This window comes from Psittacula echo, assembly GCF_963264785.1.
Source record: "Psittacula echo genome assembly, chromosome: 3".
NCBI classification, from domain to species: domain Eukaryota; kingdom Metazoa; phylum Chordata; class Aves; order Psittaciformes; family Psittacidae; genus Psittacula; species Psittacula echo.
This window is the reverse complement of record NC_137736.1, coordinates 105,852,615-105,879,356: the sequence shown is the minus strand read 5'-3', so window position 1 is coordinate 105,879,356 and position 26,742 is coordinate 105,852,615. Positions and strand designations below refer to the sequence as shown.

The window sequence follows — 26,742 nt, the reverse complement described above, 5'->3', positions numbered from 1 at the left end:
GTCTATAAGGGCATAGATATAACTTCTTCTATGCCAAGAGGAAAAGAGAGATTCAGCTGTTCAAAATACACTAAAATCTTACCCTACACTTGTAACCCATTCTATCTAGGCTCTGTCTAAGCCAAAAGCTCAGTTAACCTTTAGGTTAATCTCCTGGCCATTGGTACTGACCACTAAACCCCAAAGGCCATATAGCCTGGGGCTACATTTGGGCTGCCCCCCTGAAACTCCCTAAAACTTCTATGAACAGCCCTCAAGCAGCCATCTCCCAGCTCCTGCTGTCAGCTTGCACTCTTTCCAACTCCCCCTCTTTATTGTCCATAGACACCACAAGCCCCAAGAATGACAAGTCCTCCACTCATAAGTTCCTGCAGGGCTTTGTTTTGTAAATAAGCACAATAATGGGGATCTGGGACTGGCTCAGGCTGGAGGAGGACAGCTTTGAGGGTCAGACCTAAGTATAAACCTATGAGTACAAGGACCAAGCAGGAAAAGACAGCACAAGTCTGCAAGTAATACAGGATCTGACACATGCTGCTGAATTTGCATACTAAACCACAGGAACTACTCACGTACACAGCATTCCCTAAGCATGCAGACTCAGAATAACAGACAATTTGCAGCAGTCTCTTTTCCCCAGTAATCCTTCTCAGTAACAATAAAGTCCTTGTGCTAGCTACTCCCTAAACATGTGTCAATCCATTCCACAACAAAAACAAGATAATTTTATTTTCTGTTCACAGAAATGCTCAACAACCTCCTCCCACCTTGTCCTTTTTAGCTCTAACCAAGGCTCAGACTGGGCTCACCCCTGGTCCATCAGCCAGGCCAGCTCACTCCTATACCTTTCCCGTTTCCCTTCTTGCAGCTCACTCTCCCACTTGCATTTCTCCTACTCCAGCAGTAACTATGCCCAGCTGTAAGTGTAACTGCAAAGGTAAATCATCTCTCAGATTAGCCCCCTCCTTGCTTCCTTGCATGATCTAGCCTGCAGTTGCTATCTGAGACGGTTGGCACATGCAGAATAAAACAGGACTGCTTTCCTCTGTGAAGTGTTGAAGAGCGGCCACCATAATCCTAAACAGAGCTATCTGTTAAGCATTTCTGCTTCTGTCAATATACCCTGTATGTTTTCCCATATGTACAGGCTGACATATAGAAAGTGTAATAATGTCAACAAGCTATGACTGAGTAAATACAAAAGAATTACTATTTAGTATAAAGCCTGCATACACTTCCAGCTGTTTCTTTCAGTGCATTTTACAGAATTATAGAATGCTTAGGGTTATAAAGGACCATGAATCATTATGAGACCATTTCATGAAGAAATTCTTGATCTTTCCCATTTGCCTTTTCAGTCTTCAGATACAGGCATCCACACATATTACAACAGCAGACATACACAGCTAAAGCTTGCCATTTACTTAAAACACCAAATAAATTCCCACCTTCCAAGGTCTTCTAATCCCTTTGAAAAAATCAGGCATCCACATTGGAAGAACAACAGCTTCTCTTAATAATTTCTTGGCTTCTTCCAAATCTGCTATGTCATCCCTGTGCAAGATGAAGAAACTTGTGTAAGATGCTGGTACAACAGTATTTCTTCTATTTTTATACAGGAAAAACAGAACAGCCTTCATACCATCTCTTTTAGCATGCCAGTATATGCCTCATGAGAACACTCCTATAATTCAGTGACCTAAAATTGAATCCGCTTTCGGAAGGTAGGGAAAAAATTATTTTCAACTCAAGTTACCCAGAGCTGCTTAATTAAAAATTGTTTTGAACAATGTGAACACCAAAGCGGTATCATTGAAGTTCTCTGGAGTGTGCTTTCATTTCAGCAGTACCTGTAATGGATGTACTGCACATTACATCATTTAGCAACAAAAGCTTAACTGTCATCAAATTAATAAACTGCTAAAAACAAAAGACCTTGTTTTGCCTATCTGTAGAAGATTATGATAGCTCCCTGTTTTAAGAGTTAGAAGACTGATAATTTCTCTACTCCACACCAACAAAACCACTTGAATTGAGAAAATCCCTCATACCAATGAATGCTGGGATTCCTTGACACAATGTCCCTTTCAAGAGCTTCGACCAAGTCTTTGTCGTAACCTGCTCCATCAAATTTTGGAATTTCCCCATCACCAACTTCCTGGGGTATTTTCTTGCCCTAGAAGTGAAAGTCATACAGGCTCATAAGGACATTATTCTTTCAACATATCCTTTCCTAGCAGTGCTTAGCAATCTTGTTTGATTCACCTCTGCGGAAGCCACATGAAGGCATCAAGCTGTTAAAGCTATCTCAGCACCACGATGGCCAGCAAAACCTGACTGTTCACACCCTACACTCCACAGAGTCCCCAGATACCTGTTCTTCCTTCAGAGATGCAGCTTACAGTGACAAAACCCCATCAAAGCTCATTACATACCACAGTCAGTGGGTGGGTGGGTTGGTTTTAAAGCAGCAAATCAGATTCTCTTCACAAGCCCTTAAACAACTCTTCAGACACCAAATGACACACTTCCTGGCCAGCAAAAGGGATGAATGCAGGAACAGCCTCACAAATTAGCCTGCATCACAAGTTAACACTGTATTAACTCCTGGCTGAAGACCAGAGCATCCAAAACGTATTGTGAAGATGCTACACCTGCCACACTACCTGCCAGAGTTGAATAACTGACACTTCATCATTGAAAAGGATTATACCCATTGTCTTTGATGGAGGAAATCCAAAAAAATTATTTCCCCATGTTTAATTAAAGTGATCCTGCTCAGCAATTTCTCCTGTCCTGAACTGCAAACTACCTACTTCACACGTCATACACAGGCCAGCTCCATTAACAGTTACAATGCTTTAAAAGGTCATATTTATTTAAAGGCTGCACCAAAAGCTCTAAAGAAGCTCCCAACTCACTCAGACTTCTTTGAACGGCAATAATTTCTACAGCATGCTCATTCAGTGACCCAGCCAGACACTGCCTCTGTCCCAAAAAGCCCAGAGCTCCCGGTTAATGCTTCCAAAGTGCCGTTAAGCTTTTGGGAGTGAAGTAACATTTTGTCTTCGAAGCATGAGGGCTCACACTCCTCCTCTCCCACTTCAGAAGGAAACCGCTTCCCCTCCCAGCACAACAGCACCATTCAGCAGTGCCTGAAAAGTAGCTGTGCTGTTTTACCAAAGGAGTTTGAGCAGAGAGCTACTTTAGGACTCTTTAACTCAGCTTCTAAACACTATCATAGCAGCAAGTTAAAGAATCCCAGCTGGCTGGACAAAAGGCAAGGCGGGCTGAGAGGCAGCTGGAGACACACAAATAACCTCACAGTGGAAAAAGAAAAAGGTGGAGATTACACACCTCCCAGTCGCTATGTACCCACCAGGCCTGTGAGGGAGCACGGCATCTTCCCACTGTTTCTATTTCCTGTTTCCAAGTGAAGTCTGTGTTGTGTAGTACTCACAGGTCAGGGTTTTTTGCAATGGAAATGAAGCCGAAACTTGTGTTCAGACAAAAAGCTGGTGTCAAAAATGTAATGGTCTAGCACAAAACGCTAGAAATGGAAATGGAGAAAAAAGCCTTGTAGTGTCTGGAAGATTTCAGGAGACAGAAAATGGAATCCAAATATAACCACAAAAAGAGAAAGAAGGAGGGGAAATAGCAAAGAAATGAAAGGTATTTGCTGTCTGTCTTTGTTACACACTTCTATCCCTCTACAACAGACTGTTTGTTCTAGTCATGCACTGGAGGCCACACCAAGCCTGGCTGTGGAATGGTGTAAATAAAACAAATAAATAGAAACAGAAGGGGGGAGGAAAAGCTGAGCCCCAGTGTCCCAGTACCCAGTGCTGGGATACTCGCTCTTCCTGGGATGGTTGTTTTTCCTGCTCCCTGTGGCATGGCTCAGCCATGGAGGGAGAAGGGCGGCACATGGGGAGGTGTGCTTTTAGCATCACCCTGGCTATCGGTTTAGTGACACTGAATGTTTCCTTTCATTATTTGTTTTTCAGTTCTGAAAATTAAAGCAAGATTTAAAGTATTTATAGTTTTTACATGTAATAAGATTATTAATATTGCTCCTAAATTGTCCAACCTGCAATCCTCAGCCAGCAGGACTAGGAAAAGCAATATAAAAAGAAAATCACCTCAATCCCATGGGCAGCAGGAGTAAGTGTAATTTTTCAGTCATATCTCATCTCTTCTCGTGGTGTTAAACAGCTTCAAGTAAAGCTGCTTGTGATGGCTTCTCTCTAAGGTGTGCCAACAGAGAGGTATACAGGGCTGCAGAAGACTGCTCCCATGCCCCTGGCAATCCCACCATGTAACTTCCTCAGACAGCGAAGTTTTGACCTACACAAGTTTAGAAATTTGCTGGGCTTTCCATCAGGAAGAGCTATCAGACCTGCACTAACCCACTGGAACAAAAACTGTATTTCCAACATGACTGTGTTTCTACTCTTGCACTACGTTCATGCATTAGTTCCTGCAGTTACCTCATTGATGTGCCCACCACTCTCATGTACTCGCAGCACGTACATGTTCTGCCTTCATTTGCCAAACCAAGACTCCTGTTGGAATATAAGCTGAACACATTTATACCTGCTCACCTGGGCAGCCCTTCTTTTTCCCCCTTCTTCTAATATTATATGCCTTTCTCGAGCGCAGTTGTAGAAACACATGCCAAATATTCCAGCTGCTGTCTCACCAGGGCCTCTTACAACAGTAACCTCTCACAACAGTAACCTCTTACAACGGTAACATCTCAGCAAACTGAGTCTGGGATTTCATTTCCATTTCTTTCCATAGCTAAATCATGCTGTCACCTGATATAGATCAATCATGTAGGATAACTGTGGTGGCTGCAATCACTAGACCTGGGTCCTGAAAACATCATGCTTTCCTGCAGGCTCTTCCCACTACACACAAACACCAAACGACTATTGCCAGGTCCGCCCTCCGCTGCTTGCTGCCAAAGCCAAAGGTGGCACCTGGCTGGGCCTTACTCCGGCAGCCAGCCCCTCCCATCACTGCCAGGAAAAGGTGATGTGCCTGATATGATTCCTGCTGATATGTCCAAATCTCTCTTCTCCTCCACTGCTGAGCTCCCACATTCTAGCAGAATCCTTGTTCTAGTCTCCAAGTACACAGCCTGCTGCTCTGCGCTGCTGAACATTATCCCATTTCCATGACTTCAGCACAGAGTCATCCAATTCTTCCTCTACAACAGCCTCATTCATCACTTCTAGTGATGGTGCTTCCCAGCTCGGTGTCATTGGCAAATTTAACTAGGGCATGCTCCTTTTTTATGCCAAGGTCATTAATTTAAATATAAAACAAGAGTCGATCTCTAGTCTTGAGGAAATCCAGAAATGCTTTGCCAGTTGACTGATACTTTTTCATTCAGTAGCACTTGCTTACATTCCCCTTGCTGCCTAATTCTTCCCCCTCTTACAATTCTTCTACACCACACACTCACTAGATTAACAATTAGATTAGCAATTGCTTCACATGTAGCATCCAGGTAGATTTATTTCTTTAGGATATTAATTAGAACTCTAAGGAAAGTGCTGGCAAAGGCAACACCTTTGTTTAAGAAACCATGTGTCACTTTATTCCACTTTCCAGTTAGTTCCAAGTCTTTAACTTTTCACCTACTCTAAATTCCGTTTTAAACCTTTGCACACTGCTTAGATAACAACTTCAGTTGCCTGGAGCACTTTTCCTTTCCCCTTCTGAATACAGGCACAGTCAACACAACTCACCATACAAATGAAACAACAGACCAAATAAACTTTACCGGAAATCTCTGCTCCCAACCCTGCAATTTCACTTACAGTTGTTTCAGTATTCTCAGATGGAGATTATGCAGCCCTCCAATTCCAATGCATGGGGGTCTATGCTTCCACCTAAATATGACTACCTCATCTCACATCTGATGACATACAACAGGATAATCAAGCAAAAACAAAAGACATTTTTTTAAGTCATATCTTCATTGACTTTAACATTCACTTCACTGCCACGGCAGCACAGACCTTGGCTATTTCATATCCTTTGCAGTATTTACTGTTCTCACCAAATGCACTGACAACCTAAAATAATCTCAAGAGTACTCCTAAAAAAAGTGTTCTAGTGCTTAGATATGATATTATGCAATTTGTAAAAGACATACAGGTAGCATTCATGCTGCCTCTTTAAGCTGAACTACTGAACAGAGGCTAAAATTCTTGGCGATGATCCCTCAGAAGGTACTCTGAGAACAAGCCTAATAATTTCCAGTGGAACTAAGAGGGAAGAAGCACTTGAAAGCAGTATTTTAGAAAAAGGAACATGTAAATACAAGGGTTTAGTGGATAAACACCATCCAATGGGTTGCAGTTCAAAATTACTTTATATAGCTCTACAAAAGGTCATTTTACAGGTAGAGTCAGGTTAAAACCCCTTATCCCAAGATGGTTACTGTCGGAATGAAAAGATATATGGTTTGGGGAGGAGAAATGGTGAAAGCAGGCATTTGCCTCAAGGCAAAACACTTCTGAAACATATATTCTATACCTACATTTATCTTGAAAAATGCCACATATAAATATGTATATTAAACTGTGATGTGATAGCCAGGACAGCATACAACCTTTCCCACTGCTACCAACATCTTACAAAATGGATATGGCATCCAAGCTCATTACAGATGCTAAGTAATCCTAGCCAAGCACCCAAACCCCCCAAACCCAAGAACTACAGAGCTGAACCATTTACTGTGAGAAAAGAGATACCTGGTTACTTGGTTTGAAGCTTCAGTTTTGCCCTGTTATTTTTAACTGAACATGAAGAGTTACTGAACCTCTTTGATTCGACATAACTAGGCTACAAAGGTAGCTTTAAGTTCAGAAACTGAAGAGCATACCCACTTGCAAACTGAGAAAGGATAAGCCTGAAAGGGAAGTTAAACCTGTTTTTGTGCCTGTGTGTAAAATACAGAAAGTTACATTAACTTCTTTCACTTCCTACGCCTGGCTACTTCCTCTTTTATTCAAAATTTTCTTCAAAATAAAATCATGGATCCCTTAAAAATTGTCATGTAACACATGAAAATTGGTAACCCAGGGTCATGTTCATCTACATACCCCAAAGAAACTAAAATAACCACTAAGTAGGTAAACAAATGGGAAACCAAGAGTACATGGATTGGTATTTTTTGAAGAGTAGACATATTTTCCTTCTGCCACCTAGTGACCAATTTATTCAGATAAGAGTAGTGTTTAAAATGTACCACATTAAATGGAACACCTTCGTGACTCTTCCTCCACCTCACAGCAGTAGCGCTGCTAATCACGTTATTCCCAGAGACAAGGATTGTACAAGTCATGTTGTTGTAGGCTCCTTATAGTAAAGCCCTATCATGCCAATCACTGGAAAGCTTTGAGAGCAGAGTTCACCCTCATTAGAGTTAAGACTTTGAAGGCTGCCTTATACAAGCACATGTGGTGAACCTGTCACACACCACGACTACAATTCCTGTATCGCTGACAGAACTGTAAATAATTGCACAGATCTTCACAAGCTTTTTACAGCTTGCAGGATGCACACTTCTTGGTTTAAATCTTACTGGTCCAGGGCAGAGAGATTCCTAAAATGCTTCATCCATGCAGTCACTCAGTGGCACCACTAAAAATGTGCTGGCCCTACCTGCTGATGGTAATAAGGGCTGGGATTGCTTAATACTTTCCCTGTGTATCAGAAAAACAATTAATGATGGGAAAAGTGTATCTTAGAGCCCTTTTTGCATTGTGAAGGATCAACCTGTAACAGAAAAGTCATGAAGGGACTAACTAAATTCATTTGGAAGAAAACTGACCTAAATATTTTCTTATTCATCTATCAAGATCTGTACAATACTGTGTCCACCCACAGGAAGAGGCTTCTCGTATCTCTGTCTGTCAGGAAAGTAAAGCCACTTCAGCACCCTCTTGACTTGTATCATTTATAACACAGATTCCTCAGGTTCCTGGCAATGACTCCACAGTTAAATTTAAAAATGCAAGTGTTTCAGAAACAGCAATTTGCACACAGACATTTTTTGAGCCACAGAACAGTCTTGCCTTTGACATCACTACTTGATAGTGAATCACTTCAGCACTGCTTCTTTTTCATGGGTCTTCAGAGAAAAGAATCTCCAATTTATTCTAACTTATTTCTTTGTTTCTGTTTTCAAAACAAAGCCTTTCCAAGAAGCATCTTCCTAAACACTATAATAAATATAAAATCATTGCATAAAGAAAATGAAAGCTGCTAAGAGCTTGCTTTTACTACATCTCCTTCACATAATTTTCAACTACATAACTTCAAATAATTTGGCACAGATTTAACTAGCATCAGATGAATTAACAGAACTGTGCTGGACTTCTAGGAACACCTACATTTTACTATGGTATGGCAGAGGCAATGGTACTGTGGAACTTTATTCATAATGTTTAAAGTCTAGAAAGGGCACTGATCTCATTTTTGCTCTTTTTACACAGAAATCTTTAAAGAAGACCTGAATTGTATTTTAAAAAAAGAAAACCAACCCAAAAATAACAAAAATAAAACCAAAAAAAAAAAAAAAAAAAAAAAAAGGAACGCAAACAAAAAAACCCCACCAAAACACAGAGAAACACAGGATGGGGGACAACAGGAGAAGGGACTCAAGGGCATCATGCCTGATTGACACTGACAGATTAGAGTCAAGCCCATGGGCTGAGATGATAAGACACCCCCAGCAACAGGCCACCATGCTTCCTCCCTATCTCTATCAAAAACTCTCAAATCAAGACTGAGCAAGTATGACAGAACTTTCCTTAATCTGGTGTCATTTGTTAGTAAATATCCCCATGATACATGCTTTGTTCATGAGGCAAGAGGAAAGCACCAAGTTTTCTTGTACAGGTATTAACTGTATTAAATAACTAAAACTAAAAATGCTTCCCTTTGCCACCTGCTGCATCATAACTCTTCCTCCACATATTCTTTCCCACTTCTTACCTTGTCATCTCTTCCTCTAGCTCTAGATTCCCTTTCACGGCTGCCTGCAGGCTTCTCGCCCTTGGATACCATGTGTGCTCTGCCCACAGGCCCACGGGGCTGCAGTCCTGGCGATTCTTTTCTCAAAGCTTTGCTGGGACGTCTGATCTGAGGTGGAGCCCTAACAATAAGCAACCACAATGAAAACATGCTAAAAACAGTGAAAAAAGAGCAACATTTAGAAGGAAGGATTCTAATATGTCGTTAATTCCCTTAGTGCATTATTACTAAAGCTGACAAGCCCCTAAGTCTTACCTCCCTACATGTGCAAATACAGCAATGTAGTTATGGTTCTGTCTGATACCCAAAGTAAGAAAAAAATACAAAAGGAAAACAGAAGTTCCAACAGTGCAAACAAACACAATTTACAATGATCAGTACTCCTACCCAATCTTACAACAGACCAACACACTCGTAATAAGAAACAATTTAGTAATTCTTCAAATCGTAGTTTCCTCTGACTCCAAACCAGGAGATTATGTTGGGCTATATTCATATGCACCAGCTCAACACAACCACGACATCTGTGGTTTAAGAAAAAATAATAAAAGCTGGCTAATAGCTTTGACAGACCCCAAAACAAAGGAGAGAGAATTTTCAAATAATCCTCCTACCTCTGACTTCGTTCCCTTGAGTGAAAATGTCAAAACGTACAAATTGCCTAGAAAGCAAAAGCAAACAAAGCCCAACTGCAACCACCTGTACTTGTGTGCATCACCCACAATGTCAAAGAGAACTCGGCAGTGGCACGAGAAAGAATTTGGGTTTTAGAGAGGTATCACAGTAATTTTGCTCTAGGCATTGGACTTGACATACAGAAGTAAAATAAACAGCCAGGAACATCACCCAACTCGAATTAGTGTCCCCTATTCAATCTTCTACTGATCCTTGTTTTTGAGTAACTCAGAATTTGCTAAATCCAAAAAAAGATCCCTGAACATGGCTTACAAAGAATATATACTTAAATGCACTGTGGATACAACTGCTACATTTTGCTTTGTATACATTTTCATCAAACATAACAGCATAGAAGAGTGGCTGGTTTTCCTTACTTTTGTGTACAAGATTTGAATTTCAGCTTAAAAAAAGCAGATGAACAACTGGGCCTTTACCTCCAAGAAAGATACAAGAATAAATACATCTTGCTCTTCATGTAACATTACCACAAAAATTCTAATAACCATTTCTAACACTCACAAAAGTAATTAGTATTCATATTATTTTACACTTACATTCTTAGGGTATCTTCTAAAGCAAAGACATTTGATAATAATAAAGCACATAAATTTACAAATAAACTTGGGTAGTATAGTAGCAGAACATTTCTTTCTGTTTACTGAGAGCTCTCATTTTACTTAGTTCCTTTGCTTATGTGAGTATACACACATTAAAATTCCTACTATTATGTTAGAAAAATGTTGGCATGATAAATGTTGATCCTGCTTTTAAACTGGATTTGTTGTTTCCAGCAACCTGTGCCAAGCTCTATTAGGGTGAAAATAGGGATTTCAGAAAATATACAAGCATCCATTTTGAGAAAACTATTAGCTAACTAAAGTTACCTTAAAGGTCGTTACAGAAGAGAAACACCATGTATAACACAGTAAGTTTAGCAATAAAACTAACCAGTGGATTAAATACAGGTCATATTATCTGTAGTTAGTGAGTGATTTCTAGCCACCATGTCCTTGAAGGTACTTCAGGTTCTAAAACCTTACTGGCTCCTCAGCCATCAGTGAATTCAACTTCTTAAATAAACTGAAATGGAGAAGTTTTCTGCCTGCACATGAGAAAGGCAAGTGTCACCAAAAGCTCATTTACCCCTTCAGCATGCTAGTTGCAGGCGTTTAGCTAGTCGGTCCTACCAGAATAAGGGAGTGACTTGCTTTAGAACTTCAGCAATAAATCCAACTGTACTTTAATTACTTTTTTCCTTCCCAATTTATTATATTTATTCTTTATTACAAATGACAAAGGGGTAAATGAAATTTGATTTTCACGTTACAACTGCATTCAAGAAAGAACATGAAATTATGGCAACCCAGCTTTATTCCACCCACTCTGCTTGAGCCTCCTTACCTGTGTTCAGCTGGAACAGGAGGGGGCCAAACATCGGGATCTCTAAAAGGCTCATCTTGACAGGATACAGGGATATCTGCATGTCTGTCCATTTTAAAACTCTCTAAAGTGTTCACAATGCTTTTAACTTGTTCATATTCTTCAACTAATTCTTGTCGGACCTTGAGAAATACATGTATTATTTAAAAATTGTTACAATTCAAACTTTTTCTTTCTTAAACCATAGAAAGTACCTCAAAACATACACTACTCTCAAATGTAGGGGCATCCAAGACCTTTCGTTCACAACCCCTAGACCTATCAGGCTGACAACAGGTCTTCAGCATAAAAAGTTGCATCTCTGTTGAGTTCCTCTTCCTGCTTGTCAATGTCATGACCAGACATGATTGCTAATGCAGGGATCACTCTTCCATAACTTGTGCTAATGCTTAGATTTATGTGTGCATGTTGACATGTATGCACACATACACATACTTTTGGTTTATAAAGCTAGTAATGGTGCTGTGGGCAGATCTTTAACATATTTGCTACTATTATGGCAAAAAATAACTTCCCTGATTACAGTCTCCAAGGTCCTAGTTACAAACCTGGCTGAATCATTAAAATATAATATTATAAAATTAACTTTGAGAGGGGCACAATACAGTCAAAGCACAAGCCAACCCTCTGGTGGATTGGAAAGATCAGAACAGAAGATGCTAACTTTAACATCCTACAGCATAAGTTCAAAGAAGTAAAGAAAGTAAAACAAAAATGAGAGGAAATTATGTCTCAGAAAGAAATCAGGTTGCAGAATCCTGCAGCTGAATTTTACACTTGAAGGTTCTATTGCTAGTAATCAGGGAATTAGAACTACTGCAATAATTTCAAGATTATTTACTTGATATTTGTCCTTTTCAATTTTCTTCCATGAAGTCTAGGGAAAATAAAGTCTGTGTAGAGATTTGTGAAGTTTTAAGTGATATGGCTTGCTACAAGCTCAAATTGTGCATGCTAAGGTCACCAGTTCTTAGTACACACCAGCAGCCTGTCCTGGGTTCAGCTGTGCTGCGCATTCTTGCTCAGAAGCATAACCTTTCTGTTCATTTGCCTAGGATGTGTTAGGATTCACCTGAGTGCACTTGTACTGCATCTTACCAGTCTTCCACCTGTCACTCAATGATGCTTTCCATCCTGTGGGATCAACCTCCATGCTCACTTTGGTTTTTACCCGCTTGAGGGTCATAACACCCAGATGTCACTCTTCACTGAAGTGCTGGTGCACAGCTAAAACTAATTCATGCATCACTGTGCACGCCTGGAAATCAGTATTGGCACTGCAGCTAGAATTACCTTAGGCCAATGTGAATCTTGTCTGTTATGGGCTTGCAGCTGGAGCTACAATCTGAACCTTTCCATCCAGTGGAAAGGCACATGGGTTCTACAAGGCTCTTGTGAAGAAACACTAGGGTGAGAATATCTGCAGGCTGTCACCAGGCACACTACTGAGTGAAGCTACAACTAGGATGCACTGCAAGGCTGAATCAAAAGCCAGGTTCTGAAGTCAGCTTACAAGAAAGCCACAGAAAGAAACCAGGCACCCAGCTGTGCTCATGTCATGCATACACCTGAAAAAAAGAGCTAAGAAAAACACTGCCTGGGAATGCTGCAATCAGACTTCACTTTGTGGCAAATAGAGGAAGGCAACTGAGGACAGTATCAGCAGATGTCAACAGTGTTGCCTGATGACCATACTCTCTTTGCCCTGCAGATCCTGAGTAAATGGAGAGGATCAGGGGAATGGAGGTCTGCAAATCCTGCCTGTCTGCTCAGGTTGTAACAGCAGCAAATCAGAGAACTAGTACTAAACAGCATCACATCTTCTGACTGCTCCTAACACTGCTCACTGGTGAAAAGATGAGGCCACTAGCTCAAGATCTTTCTGTCTCCCTGTGTGTTCTGAAGTGAAACACGTTGGGCATATGCAAGGTTCTGTGTCTTGTCAGCCTGCTTTCAGAAGCATGCCTCTTTCCAGCCTGATTTTCACCTGTCCATACCATTTCGCTCTTTCACTCTCATTTCCCCTCTCTGAATGGCGTCTTTCCTCACTCACCCCAATCCACATATTCAAACAGCAGCAGCAGCAGCTCCCCACATTTGGTGGGGCAATTTCAAGATAGAAAACGCTATCTGACATAACTGATGGGTAAGGTATATAAAAGAATGAATGATTAAATTGACAGCACTCAGTAACAAACACACATCACCTCTCTTTCAAAGCTACAGTTGTTCTAAAATACTATCAGGTGCACCCCACAGCGATGCATTGTTCTGCTCTGAAACATTTTCCAGGAATTTTCCCATTTCAAGGACAAATTAGGAGGTTTCAGTAGCACAAAGAAATCCTTCTCTGGTTTAAAACCCTGTTTAAGAAGAATATACGTGACTGTCATCAGCAAAATACCAGCAAGGACAAAGGCAAAGTAAAGGGTAAATCCCCATGGCCCTGCACAGTTCTTGCAGCACTGCATTCACTTCACCAGAAGCTCCACATGTATCTGTACAAAAGGAGCCTTAGGAAAGGAAAGAATTTGACCATTCACAGTGCAAAGCAGCCTTCTTGCTCATTCCAGATGAGCTCTATCTTTCCAAAGACACAGGACAGCCAGCTTAGGCAGGATTGCTCCTGCTCTGCTTGGCTCTCTTTGCTTTCTCATCACACAGTCAGCAGACACATCTCCCAGTGCAGAAACTTCTAGCTGAGTTACAAGTGTGATTGATTACTGACTTGGTTCCTTCGAACTGTCTAACACACATCCCTCCTGTCCAAAAATAAATCCAGCCAAACAGCTGCTGTGAGGTACAAAGGAATGATACAGCATAAATCCTCCAGGGCACTGCTCTGCAAGAGACAGCCACTTCCAGTGCTCCAGGAATACAGACAGCATTCCTCCTATCAGCCTTCTAACACATGCGGGAAAGTTGGTGGAAAACAACTTGCTGGCACTGAGGGCTGGAGTGCTGTCACTCAGCTCTCTGGACCAGCACAGAGGGTGTTATCTGAAAGCCGAGGGAAAGTGAGCCTTTGATGTCTTGGAAGCTGAAAACTAACAACTGCTGGCCATTTCTTGGCCACACCCAAGCAGACCAAATTCTGACATTCACACCTTACTTGCTTAGCCAGTATCTGGCAAACCAACCAACAGAAAACCCTCAGGGTACTCAAACAGCAGGATCACAAAGGAAAACCAGCTGGTAAATTCCTAGAGGCCCTAAAGAAACGAAGTCAGATGAATCAGGTGCAGAAAAATGTTCCTTGCAGTTGAGAAACAACCTAGATGTGAGCCAAAAAGGGCTGTGACTTACAGAGGTGACTGAGCAGCATCTTTGAGTGATCAGTGCTACTCTGAGGCAATCTCAGAAGGCTGCAAACAGGAAAATCACTAGTCTGGACTCACCAAATCTCTGCCCTCCATCACACCCTTCCCTTCTCAGGAGGCCCCAGCTCAGGTTGTAGTGAGCCTGAAGAAAGCTTTAGGTTATTCATGTTGAAGCTGTTTCAGGAGATAGCTGAGCTAACAGCTTACCACTGCCAACTAGCAAGGTCCCACTCCTCATCACTTTTTCTACCTAACCGCATTCTGGCACTGCTCTTCTGGATGCAATTCTGGCATCACAGTACAGTAATCCATCTTAGTAAAACAGCAGAAAATTAGCCTAGGAGGGTAAAAAGAAAATACAGGACTGAATTAGAAAGCTGTACTTCCCCACTACCCTGTGATCAGCTTAATCCCAGGAAAAAGAATGTCAAGGTGCAGAGGAGGGAGAGAAGCTGGTGCAGCTGGAGGGAAGACTAGGTGGGGAAGAGTTTGGCCTCTCTGGGTGTTAACTGGATTCAGCTACTGTGTGAAATTGCCTGCTCCCAAAGCCACACTGATACACAAGCCACCCCTACCAGTCACAGCACCTGCTCCACAGAAGCAGCATCGTGGGCATTGGGTGGTATTGGAAAGCCTGATAAAAAGCCTTTCAGCCCAGGGGGTGGCCCTACAACTTTGTTTTGACATTCCAGTCCTAAGGATTTACAATAATCAAGCAGAAAATGCATTAACATATGGATATAAAACACAGTGACCAAGAGCTGAGTACACTCTTTCTTAGTGGTAGTTCCAAAAGCCATTTCAGGGAGTTCCTCTGTATTTCACAATCTGGCAACTGTAGTAGCTTTGACATCACAAGCTTTTATTTGCTATGCCAGAGCTTGTACTTCTACACAACTCCCCACAGCAATAAGCATGGGTATTTGTACCTTGGTAAATACAACGTGTGCTGAGGGTTTTTTTAATTATATCATGCTGGAACAAAAACAATCAAGTTTCTATAAAAGTGTTTACCAAGCCTGAAATTACTGCCTGCAATTAGTGCTAGTTATTCAACAAGCTCCTTTTTTTAAAAATTGAAAATAACAATTCCCTAAACCATTCCCAAAACGGATGCCCTGTAACCCAGACTGATCCCATGGAATCAAAGCACAGTTCCTGAAATCACAGTTGTTCATGAGTTACCTGCAGTACATTAATCATAGAATCATAGAATAGTTAAGGATGGAAAGGACCTTAAGATCATCTAGTTCCAACCCCCCTGCCATAGGCAGGGATTCCTCACTCTAGACCATATAGCATAGACTGGGGAAGAGGGGTCAAGTGCCAAGACTAGCTGATGTCTTCTAAAGATACATCCAAACTTCTTAACTTCAGAGCTTGTTTTCAGGATGTTCAGAGTGAGTTCTTTAATTACTCGTGAAGTAACAGTATCACAGTATGCTAGAGATTGGAAGGGACCTCAAAAGATCATCTAGTCCAATCCCCCTGCCGGAGCAGGAACACCTAGATAAGGCTACACAGGAATGTGTCCAGGCGGGTTTTGAATGTCTCCAGAGAAGGAGACTCCACAACCCCCCTGGGCAGCCTGTTCCAGTGTTTCGTCACCCTCACTGAGAAGAAGTTTCTTCTCAAGTTTAAGTGGAACCTCTTGTGTTCCAGTTTGTACCCATTACCCCTTGTCCTATCATTGTTTGCCATTGAGAAGAGCCTGGCTCCATCCTCGTGACACTCTCCCTTTATATATTTATATACACTAATAAAGTCACCCCTCAGTCTCCTCCAAACTATAGAGACCCAGCTCCCTCAGCCTTTCCTCATAAGGGAGATGCTCCACTCCCTCAATCATCTTTGTCGCCCTGCGCTGGACTCTCTCCAGCAGGTCCCTGTCCTTCTTGAACTGAGGGGCCCAGAACTGGACACAATATTCCAGATGCGGTCTCACCAGGGCAGAGTAGAGGGGAAGGAGGACCTCTCTTGACCTACTGACCACCCCCCTTCTAATACACCCCAGGATGCCATTGGCCTTCTTGGCCACAAGGGCACAGTGCTGGCTCATGGTCATCCTGCCATCCACTAGGACCCCCAGGTCCCTCTCCCCTACACTACTCTCTAACAGGTCGTTCCCCAACCTATACTGGAACCTGGGGTTGTTCCTGCCCAGATGCAGGACTCTACACTTTCCCTTGTTATATTTCATCAAGTTTCTCCCTGCCCAACTCTCCAGCCTGTCCAGGTCTCGCTGGATGGCAGCACAGCCTTCTGGCGTGTCAGCCACTCCTCCCAGCTTAGTGTCATCAGCAAACTTGCTGATAGTACACTCAATTCCCTCATCTAAATCGTTGATGAATATATTAAATACTGGTCCCAGTACTGACCCTTGAGGCACTCCACTAGATACAGGCCTCCAACTAGACTCCGCCCCATAGACTACAACTCTCTGGCTTCTCTCCTTCAGCCAGTTTGCAGTCCACCTCACTACCTGATCATCCAGACCACACTTCCTCAATTTAGCTATGAGGATGCTGTGGGAGACTGTGTCAAATGCTTTGCTGAAGTCAAGGTAGACCACATCCACCGCTCTGCCATCATCCATCCACCATGTTATTTCCTCATAAAAGGCTACGAGGTTGGTCAAGCATGACTTCCCCTTGGTAAAGCCATGTTGACTGCCCCTCATAACCCTCTTATCCTTGATATGCCTTAAGATGGCATCAAGGATAAGGTGTTCCATCACTTTCCCAGGGTTACCCGGGTCCTCCTTCTTGCCCTTTTTGAAGACTGGAGTGACATTTGCTTTCCTCCAGTCCTCAGGCACCTCTCCCATTTCCCAAGACTTGGTAAAGATGACGGAGAGTGGTCTAGCAATGACTTCCGCCAGTTCCCTCAGCACCCGCGGGTGCATCCCATCTGGACCCATGGATTTATGGATGTCCAGATTGCTCAACTGGTCTCTAACCCATTCCTCATCGACTAAGGCAAACTGCTCCGTTGACCTGACTTCATCTGAGGTCTCAGGGGTACAGGGCTCTTCAGAACTGCCTCCGGCAGAGTAGACAGAGACAAAGAAGGCATTCAATAACTCTGCCATCTCTGTATCTTCTGTCACCAGGGCACCCATCCCGTTCATCAGTGGGCCAACCTTGCCTCTGGTGTTAGTTTTATCTGCCATGTATTTGAAAAAGCTCTTTCTGCTGTCCTTGACCCCTCTCGCCAGATTTACTTCTAAGGAGGCCTTAGCCATCCTAGCTGCCTTCCTACATCCTCTAGCAGCAGCCTTATATTCCTCCCAAGTGGCCAGCCCCTCCTTCCATGACCTGTAAACTCTCCTCTTCCACTTGAGCATACCCAGCAGTTCCCTATTTAGCCACGCAGGTCTCCTGGCCCTCTTTCTTGACTTCCTACGTGTCGGGATGCTCTGATCTTGAGCTCGGAATAAGCAATCCTTGAATGCCAACCAACTATCTTGGGCCCCTTTACCTTCAAGCAGCCTTGCCCATGGGATTTCCCCTAGCAATTGCTTGAAAAGGCCAAAGTTTGCCCTGCTAAAGTCCAGGGTTGCAATTCTACTTGCTATTCTACTGGTCCTACCACACAAGATCCTGAATTCCACCATCTCGTGGTCGCTGCAACCAAGGCAGACCTCAACCTTTACTGCTTCGACCAGACCCTCTTTTTTAGTGAGGATGAGATCCAGCAGCGCTCCTCTCCTGGTTGGCTCATTCACCATCTGCATGAGGAAGTTATCATCCATACACTGGAGGAACCTCCTGGACTGTGGCTGGGTTGCTGAGTAGTCCTTCCAGCAAACATCAGGGAAGTTAAAATCCCCCATGACAACCATGGCCTGTGACTGTGAGGCCGCTCTCAGCTGCCTGTAGAAGGCCTCGTCAACTTCCTCACCCTGATCTAGTGGCCTGCAACAGACACCCACAACAGTATCGCCCCTGCCAGCCTGCCCCTTAATTCTCACCCCCAGACTCTCAACTCGCTCGTCCTCTGTCCCTGGACAGAACTCAGTACATTGCAGCTGCTCTCGCACATAAAGAGCAACCCCACCACCCCGCCTGGCTGGCCTGTCTTTCCTGAAAAGGACATAGCCCTCCATGAGTATATTCCAGTCATGTGAGCTGTCCCACCACATCTCTGTAATTGCCACCAGATCATAATCTCCTGACTTAACACAGGTCTCTAACTCCTCCTGCTTATTTCCCATGCTGCACACATTGGTGTATAGGCATTTCAAGGAGGGAGCTGAGCTCACCAATTTCACCCTAGGATTATAGGAGGCCTCCCAGTCTTCATCAATTCTAGAGTGCTGCCCCACTAGGGCAAACCCAGCTACAACCCCATCCCCCTTCGAATCTAGTTTAAAGCTCTCCAAATGAGCCCTGCTAATTCATGCCCCAGCATCCTTTTGACTCTGTGAGATAAACCTTTCCCATGTGCCATTGTCTGGACTGGTGCCTTACTAAACCAGCCGTTATCAAAGAATCCAAAGCCCTGCCTGCAGCACCAGTCTTGAAGCCAGTCGTTTACGGACTGAATTTTCCCATTCCGTCCCACATCATCACTGGAAGATGGAAGGAGTGAGGAGAAGATCACTTGAGCCCCAGACTCTTTCACCATCCGCCCCAAGGCCCCGTAGTCTTTCTTCATCCCCCTCAGATTGTGGGAAGCAGAACCTATGGAATGTTAATAAAACAGGCATGATGCAAAAGCAACAGAAGCAAAGGTTGACTGAAATGGGTTTACAATTAAAACAAAAGTAAAAATCATCTTCACTCTTTAAGCAAGAGCACAGTGCATACAATCTCCTGCTCCAGTGACCACAGTCAGAAAGGTGCCTTGCTGGCAGCTCCCAGAACCCTAAGAATCATTGAACTCCTGCCCCAGCTCCTGTGCTCTCACATACTGTACAACACAGAGCACACATCTATAACATGCAGCAGGTTTTGCTCGACAGGCACTGGCCTTGTTGTAAGCCAATACTATCTCCTGGGGGCATGCTCTTCTGTCATTCTGCAGCTGCTGAACTGTCACTGAAGCAGCTCCTTCCTACAAGCCAGCTGTCTAGTAAAAGACTGCACCAGCCAAGAGACTCTCTCAGAATAAACAGGGGGAATGTCAACACAAGTAAAGTTCACAGTAGTGGTAAACCTACCTTTTACTGTTGTTAAGCAGAAAAAGAGATGAGTTGCCTCTGATTTTGAATTTTTCTAGTTCCAGCCTGCATTTACATGGATGAATATGCCTACATGTCAGCCAAACCTCAACAAAGAAGTAACTTTTTCAAACGAGCTCACAGGCCTAGGAGTGAGGCTAAGAATGGAGCTACAGTCAGACACCCAAAAGCAAGCTGGGAACTCCCTGGATGCAAAACAAATAAGGGTCTCAAAGGCAGGTCACCCTTGACATCCCTGAGCCAAGCAAGTGATGGACAATCAATGACAATGAATTTTCCAGTCAGACGAATTTTTATGCTGTCACACTGCAGCTTTGGTTGAACCTGCCAGGATGCATCTTTTGCCCTTTTGAAGCTCTACAGGTTGTACCAGACTAATAACATAATCTCTGTCCCCCATCTGCGTCAATTTCGAAGTTCCAGAAGCAGTACTGAATCAAGTGGAACTTAGCCAGTCAGCTGTTCCCAGGAGAGATGATACTTGTTCACATTCCTCCTCCTATCAGCACCAAGCACAAGAAACCCTTGAAATCAGGGTGCTCAGTTGCAAAGCTGAAGCTGTCTGACTGTGCAACATGAAAAACAAGCCACCAAATACTTGTACAGAACATTATTCTGTCCAGAACAACCTGAAAGAATTTGTAAACAATGACACCCAAGCAGAGAGAAGTAGATGAAGAGTGTTTGGGAGTCTGACCAAAAATCCCAACTACTGCTGTTTCATCTCTGCTCTACATAGTTCAATAAACTGCTGGGAAAATCCTTGGTAGTACATAAGGCAAAAGAACAGATCTACCCAGGATGAGGTACCTGTTCAGGATGGAGCACTCACTGTAGAGAAGTGACCAGATAGGGAGAACAATGATTCATGTAGCAGGTATGAACTGGTCAGCCTCAGAGCCATGGCTGTAAGTATTCTTTGAGATCTTAGAATTGTAGACTGGTTTGGGTTGGAAGGGACCTTAAAGACCATCTAGTTCCTGTTCCTGCCATGGGCAGGGACACCTTGCACTAGATCAGGTTGCTCAAGGCCCCACCCAACCTGGTCTTGAACACTGCTAGGGACAGAGCATCCACAGTTTCCCTGGGCAACATGTGCCAGTGGCTCACCACCCTCACACTAAAGAATTTCTTCCTAATGTCTAATCTAAACCTACCTTCTTTCAGTTTAAAGCCATTCCCCATTGTCCTATCACTACATGCCTTTGTAAAACAATGAGATGTTACTCATATGAACATTCCTATTTTTGAGGGAATATATATACAAACACCTGAAACTGAGTTCACTGCCTCAGAAGTACCAGTAGGCCAAAAATCCTGTTCGTGCACTGCACACAAACGTACAGAAAGGAAGGACCTTCTTCATACTGCCAGATCCCCTTGGCTTCAGTGTCCCAGGAATCCTTCAGAAGGTTCAAGACTGTGAAAGTGCATGCAGACAGTACATCTCAGAGAATAAATGCATTAAGTAACGATCTTCTCCTTCAAGCACTTACCTATGGACATTCACACTGTAGATTGTTCCCAACAATAAAAGCTCTATCTACCCAGTGTCTGCTAGAGACTGCTAAACTCCACCTCCAGAAGATATCAGTAGCATTATCTCCATCAGATTCCTCAGAGGATGGAGAAATCTAAGAACCTAAAGAACAGGCTAGCTCCATACACCAGAGGAGATGGAATTTCATGTAGAAATCAACTGCTTTCACCCCCTTTACTATGACCTAAGGATTGCTTTGCTTCTTGTATCACTTGCAAGAAACATATAGGTGTGAATGTTGTTTCTGCACATTACTGGTACCAAGAGGGTAAAACCTGAATTTTGCTAAACTTATGTGCATGGCATAACTCTTTCATGAGACTGATCTAAAAAGAAAAAAATCTAAATACTATTATAATATTATGAATGAGTGTTTCTTGTGATCCAACTTTTGGTTTAATACTTTTCAGAACAGGCTGTCTGTCAGACAGCTACTGAATGTGATTGACAGTTTGGATGCAGCTACTGTTGGAGCTGGAAAACAGTGGTAACATCCAGATCATCAGACTCCCTCTTAGTCTGTCTCAAGGAGTGAGAAAGCACAATGATTTATCAAGAGTGGGTAAGAAAGCAGAACTACTTCTACAGGTCTCACTAACCTATTCAGGTGCAGGTATGGAAAGACTAATGATTCCAGGGCTGCATCAGTTGCTCTCAGGACTATATCATTTTGTTCCCAGTGCTATAGCTAGTCCTATAAACGAATAAGAAGACAAACAGCCTGCGAGTGAAGCCCTTCTGTTTTTTAAATCATCCTGCTTACTTTTTGGTGTTTGTCCCTGAGCTAAAACTGGCACCAGTAACGGCAAAGAACTAATGTGACAGAGCTCATGTGCCACCACTGTGTTGGGAAGTTTCAGAATTAACATGAGAGCAGAGTGTGACAGACGCTGCCCCACCTGCTACTGATCTTTCTGGGGACAGTTCTTCAAAGCATTTATGGGACACAGTCAGGGACCATTCTGTTTTCACCTAAAAGGGATAATTTCTGAGAAGGTGCCAACTTCAGATCCTTTGCTAAGGAGCCAGCTGCCTTCTCCAAGGAATAATCCTGGAAACTCTGTTACTGGTCCTTTTTCACTTGAGGCTTGTCTCCAACGTACAACACTCATCCCACGTTGCACAGGCTTCTCTGAAGCTGTTTAAACAACATACAACCTTCACAAGGTAAGAGCTGTTAAAAGTTTAATGGAAGAATCGATGTAATCAGAGGAAACACTAAATACTGTAAGTGAAGAAAATGCAGTGATGCAGCTGCAGAACAAGGAAAGCCTCACACTCTACCTTCATGTCAGCTACAAGTTTGTCAGGAACTAAGGACACACATGGGGCATGAACACTGGAATCAGGATGCTCTGGCAGGGGAAATTGCTAAAATACAAATACTTGAATGTATCTCCTACACAACATTCAGCTTATTACAGCACAGGAAAGCTAGGCAGTATCACTGCTGTTTGTACATGCACACGCTTTGCAGATGAGCTCTTAATAAGTAGACAGACCTCTACAGTTTTATGATAAACCTATGAATAGTACTGTCATTACAAAATGATTGCTAACAGTGTTGGAGCTATCAGTACACAAATACTTGATGTTAGTGCCAGATATTTCAAGCACAAAACCATAACCAAATCACTTCCTGCAATGAAAAGGAAAAATATACTTCTAAGTGACATTGTTTAAAAATGGTATTTAGAAAAACTCTTCTTGAAATTATCTCTTCAGCTACTTACTGCAAAATTACTTTTTATAGGAGCTATGTTCTTTCAAAACATTACATTTATGCAACATGAATTCTTTATTCTGGAATACACTTTTACATGTTTATCCTCCTTTTTTTTTTTTTTTTTTTTTTTATGGAACACATTTTGTGCAATGACAAATGGGACCACAAAATGTGAGGAAGATTTAAATACTGATAGTGCTAAATGAGGGTTCTTGCATTTCACCTACAGATTACTTCCTTGGCTTCAACAGTATTCTACTTAGCAGGGAGATGCATGTGTGCAAGACTTGGGCGAAGAGTATTACTTGGAATTTTAGAAACCTGATCCAAATTTGCACATTGTAGTGTTATAGTTAACTGCTACTCAGACAGCCATTTTTGTGATGCTAACCCATTCATTCATGTCTTAGTTTATTGGACATTGGGTGGTCAAAAGATATAACAGCAAAAGGAAGACCTCAGCAAAAGAGTAAACAGTCTTTCCAAAGTATGCAGTCACACACAGACTAGAGATCAGATAGACATCCTGAGAGAAAACAACCAAAAACCAGATTCAATCAGAACTAAATAATTCCTTTTGAACACACCACAAAAATTATTTTCCCATAAATATCAACAAAATATTGTAAAAGAAATGTTTCAAACTTAACTGAAAGGTATGTCCTCTACACCTTAAAAGGTTTGGGAAGCATAGTGTGTTTCTCAAATATCAAGTAACAGAATAAAGGCAACCTTATCTTACCCTACCTGCTGCCATTTGCCCTTAATTGCTGGATCCCTGATCGACTGGCAATGCCTCTGGATTTGCTGGATGACACCCTGGTAATATACCATAGAAGAGTCATAATTCCCAAGGAGTGCATATTCTCTTCCTTTTTTGGCATTATCACAAATCTCTGCTAAATTCATCTTCAGTCAGAAATCTAAAAGAGAACATAATAATCAGAAAAAAATGAACTGTGCATGCCATAGAGTAACTCAGACTGTGACAATTTAGTTTTGTTTTTCTCTTATAGCTGAATTGTGTCTTTCCACCCCCCGTTCCCATCCAGTCCCCCTCTTTTTCAAACATTTAGCTCTGCAGTATCTCATTACTAGCCTAAGATTTCAGATCATGAATCATAACTCTTTCGTAGTGATAAAAACCACAACTTTTTTGCAAGCCTTTGGCCCCAGTCCTGTTAAATTAGCGCAAGAAAATTAAATGGCCTGTCCACACTGAACCAAACAAGCCAAACTTGAATTTGTAGATCACCACAATATATTAGCAGCCATCAACCCATGAATCACAAATCACACGAGGCATTAAATTGCTATTTATACTGTTGCATTACATACATGCCTAAATGTGCCAACCAGCATCAGGGAAATCTGCACTTAGCACTTTCAAGAGCCCTCACCCTAATGAGATTATGACATGGTTGAGTGACTGCTCTACTATAGACAAAGTTGAGAGCCTCATTCTGTTTAAATATTCTTTCAAAGTACTCCAGCATCCACATGCTGACTTGAGTTTTTTCATTAGATTTAACATGTCACTTTGGGATTTATGGCAGAGTTAGCAATCCAAATTTAAGATTCTTTAAAACGGTGATTCCCAAAGTACAACCTTCCCCTAGTCCCCAAAACAATTTAAGATTTACAGATTTTACTAACATTTTTATACAAGTAGTAAATCACAGCATGACTTCAAGGCAAACCTGTACTTTTTCCAGGAACCATTCAAGAAAGCAATTTTAAACCACATACTGAAAAGTAAGCTATGTTACAATCACAGAATGGTTTGGGTTAGACCCCCCTGCCAGGGACACCTCACACTAGACCATGTCACCCAAGGCCCTGTCCAACCTTACCTAGGCTTGTATTTAAGATTCAAGATCGAAGCAGTGCCTGCCCTTTTAATCTGAATCCCACATGACCCAAAGTCTAAGTCCTTACCACACAAAAAGAGCATCAGTTCCTTTCCCTTGTCCTCTGACTCAGGATGTGTGGGGTCCCTAACATTCACCCAGATAAACCTCTGGAAATCAAAATATAAAATTATCATTCATAGCTACACAATGCAGAGAGTTGCACTAACCAAGGGGGAGAAGGTGGAGGGTGATCCACTAGCGGCACCAGGGCTTTGGCAAGACCAAAGCATTTGAGAAGAAACAGGGAAGGAGGGGTATAGCCAGATGGGAAGACAGCAGTGCATGGGGCCTGGTGCAGCACATAGTTCAGGCTGCACAGCTGAAGACAACCTGTGATATGAGGGTGTGTGCAGTAGGAGCAGGTGGTATCAGAGAGAAGCCAGAACAGGGAGAAACAACCTTTTACATCCTAGCGGGTTATAAAAACATTAGTAGTTTTTATAGAACAGACAAGACAAGATCAAGACAGCATTAAGTAGGATGTATCTTATGCCTTTGTATTCCCTCATGCTTAGCAAAATTCAGACCTCTGACAAGAAGTTAAACCAACATCCACATGACCTTCATTCTGCCTGCCCTGAACACTGCCTATCGCAACACATGCTCTACCTTCCAACAGTGCCAAAACTGATGGTCCTTACTGCTGCCTGCAGCTGCATACCAGGTCTGCTCCAGCACCTCTTCACTCCTGCTCCCTGTAACTAAGCCCTCACTTGTACCTACTGGCTACATGGCTTCCACGTGGCTGAAGATTTTGATTGCAAGAACACACTGCTGCCCACAGTTCGTATGCCACTGAGCGCAGCAAGACGCACTGGGGCTTACTTGTCCTTGTGCTGTGACACATACATTTCTGCTTGCAGATCATTCCGACATCTACTATAAACTTCTGGGCAGGAGCAGAACTCAGGTAGAAAGGGTGATGACTCTATATTGTTTTCTCTTGGTGCTGAGGAAAGGCAGAATACATTACTGGAGAGCTCTAGCTTTGTGGCAAGTAAGACCATTTAATTTCAAAACGCAGAAGATGATAACTGATAGGAAAAAGTGCTGTCACTTGCATTGCACTGTAAATGGATAAAAACATAGGAACTGAATATAGGTTACAACCCACTCAGATCTGACAAGTCAACTTATAAATGAACAAAGCACCACCTAGGGCAGAATCCATGGCCCCATCTTCAAACACATCCAGGTTAGGATCTGCTGCACAACCAGCTTGTCCCATAAGGAAAACAGTTCTCAAATCTCTACTGGTTTTCCCCCCATGTAACAAAAACCAACACAGTAAATAAAACATTTCTAAGGAAATGCTGCATTCAATTCCCAGAAATCCATTAAACATTCACGTACTTTAGCAATCTCTTGTATCTGTTCATTACAGCTAGTTCACGCTCTGCAGGTGTGCTTTTAACTTCCCTTTGCCTTAAGAGGGCTGACACTCATACCAGCTCCCCTCAAGCCCAGAAGAGTGCCCTGCTCTTCAGAGGACATAACCTCCTGTTTCCAGCCCAACCTGTGGGCAGGAAGTGAGGCATAGCATCCATACAAGCACATACTCACTTCAGAAGAATGGTTAGCTCAGGAAGCTGGGAAGCGGGAGGTAGAAAAATTTACATGGTCTTAAAACTGCTGGGTAAAATCAAATGAGAATCTCCCATGTCCTCCAGCAACCAAGAGTCTGGGGGCTTCTGGCCTTATGCTGGTGACACTGAAGCTTAAGCAAGTGCTTGATGCCCAGTGCATCACACTGGAGAGCTTCTAAGCACCAACAGGCACTGAAACTTGGAGCACAGAGGGAGGTTCATGCATGTACAAGTATGAACCTACTGAACAGTTGGTGCCTCCAGAGCTAGGCTGACAAAAGCTTCTGGATCTTTCTC

The 26,742-nt window shown here is 42.6% G+C and overlaps 1 protein-coding gene across 1 annotated transcript in view; it reads right to left on the bottom strand.

Annotated features, from left to right (window-relative positions):
* The window catches only part of KATNAL1 (katanin catalytic subunit A1 like 1), a gene marked incomplete at both ends in the record, with an annotated part of 33,554 nt that extends 9,699 nt beyond the window's left edge, over positions 1 to 23,855 (bottom strand). The window contains 5 exons of the mRNA XM_080613166.1: positions 1,449 to 1,554; positions 2,052 to 2,176; positions 9,019 to 9,178; positions 11,137 to 11,297; positions 23,694 to 23,855. Coding sequence (XP_080469292.1) covers positions 1,449 to 1,554; positions 2,052 to 2,176; positions 9,019 to 9,178; positions 11,137 to 11,297; positions 23,694 to 23,855 — 714 coding nt within the window. The remainder of the gene's footprint in view (positions 1 to 1,448; positions 1,555 to 2,051; positions 2,177 to 9,018; positions 9,179 to 11,136; positions 11,298 to 23,693) is intronic.
* Between the last annotated feature and the right edge of the window lie 2,887 nt (positions 23,856 to 26,742).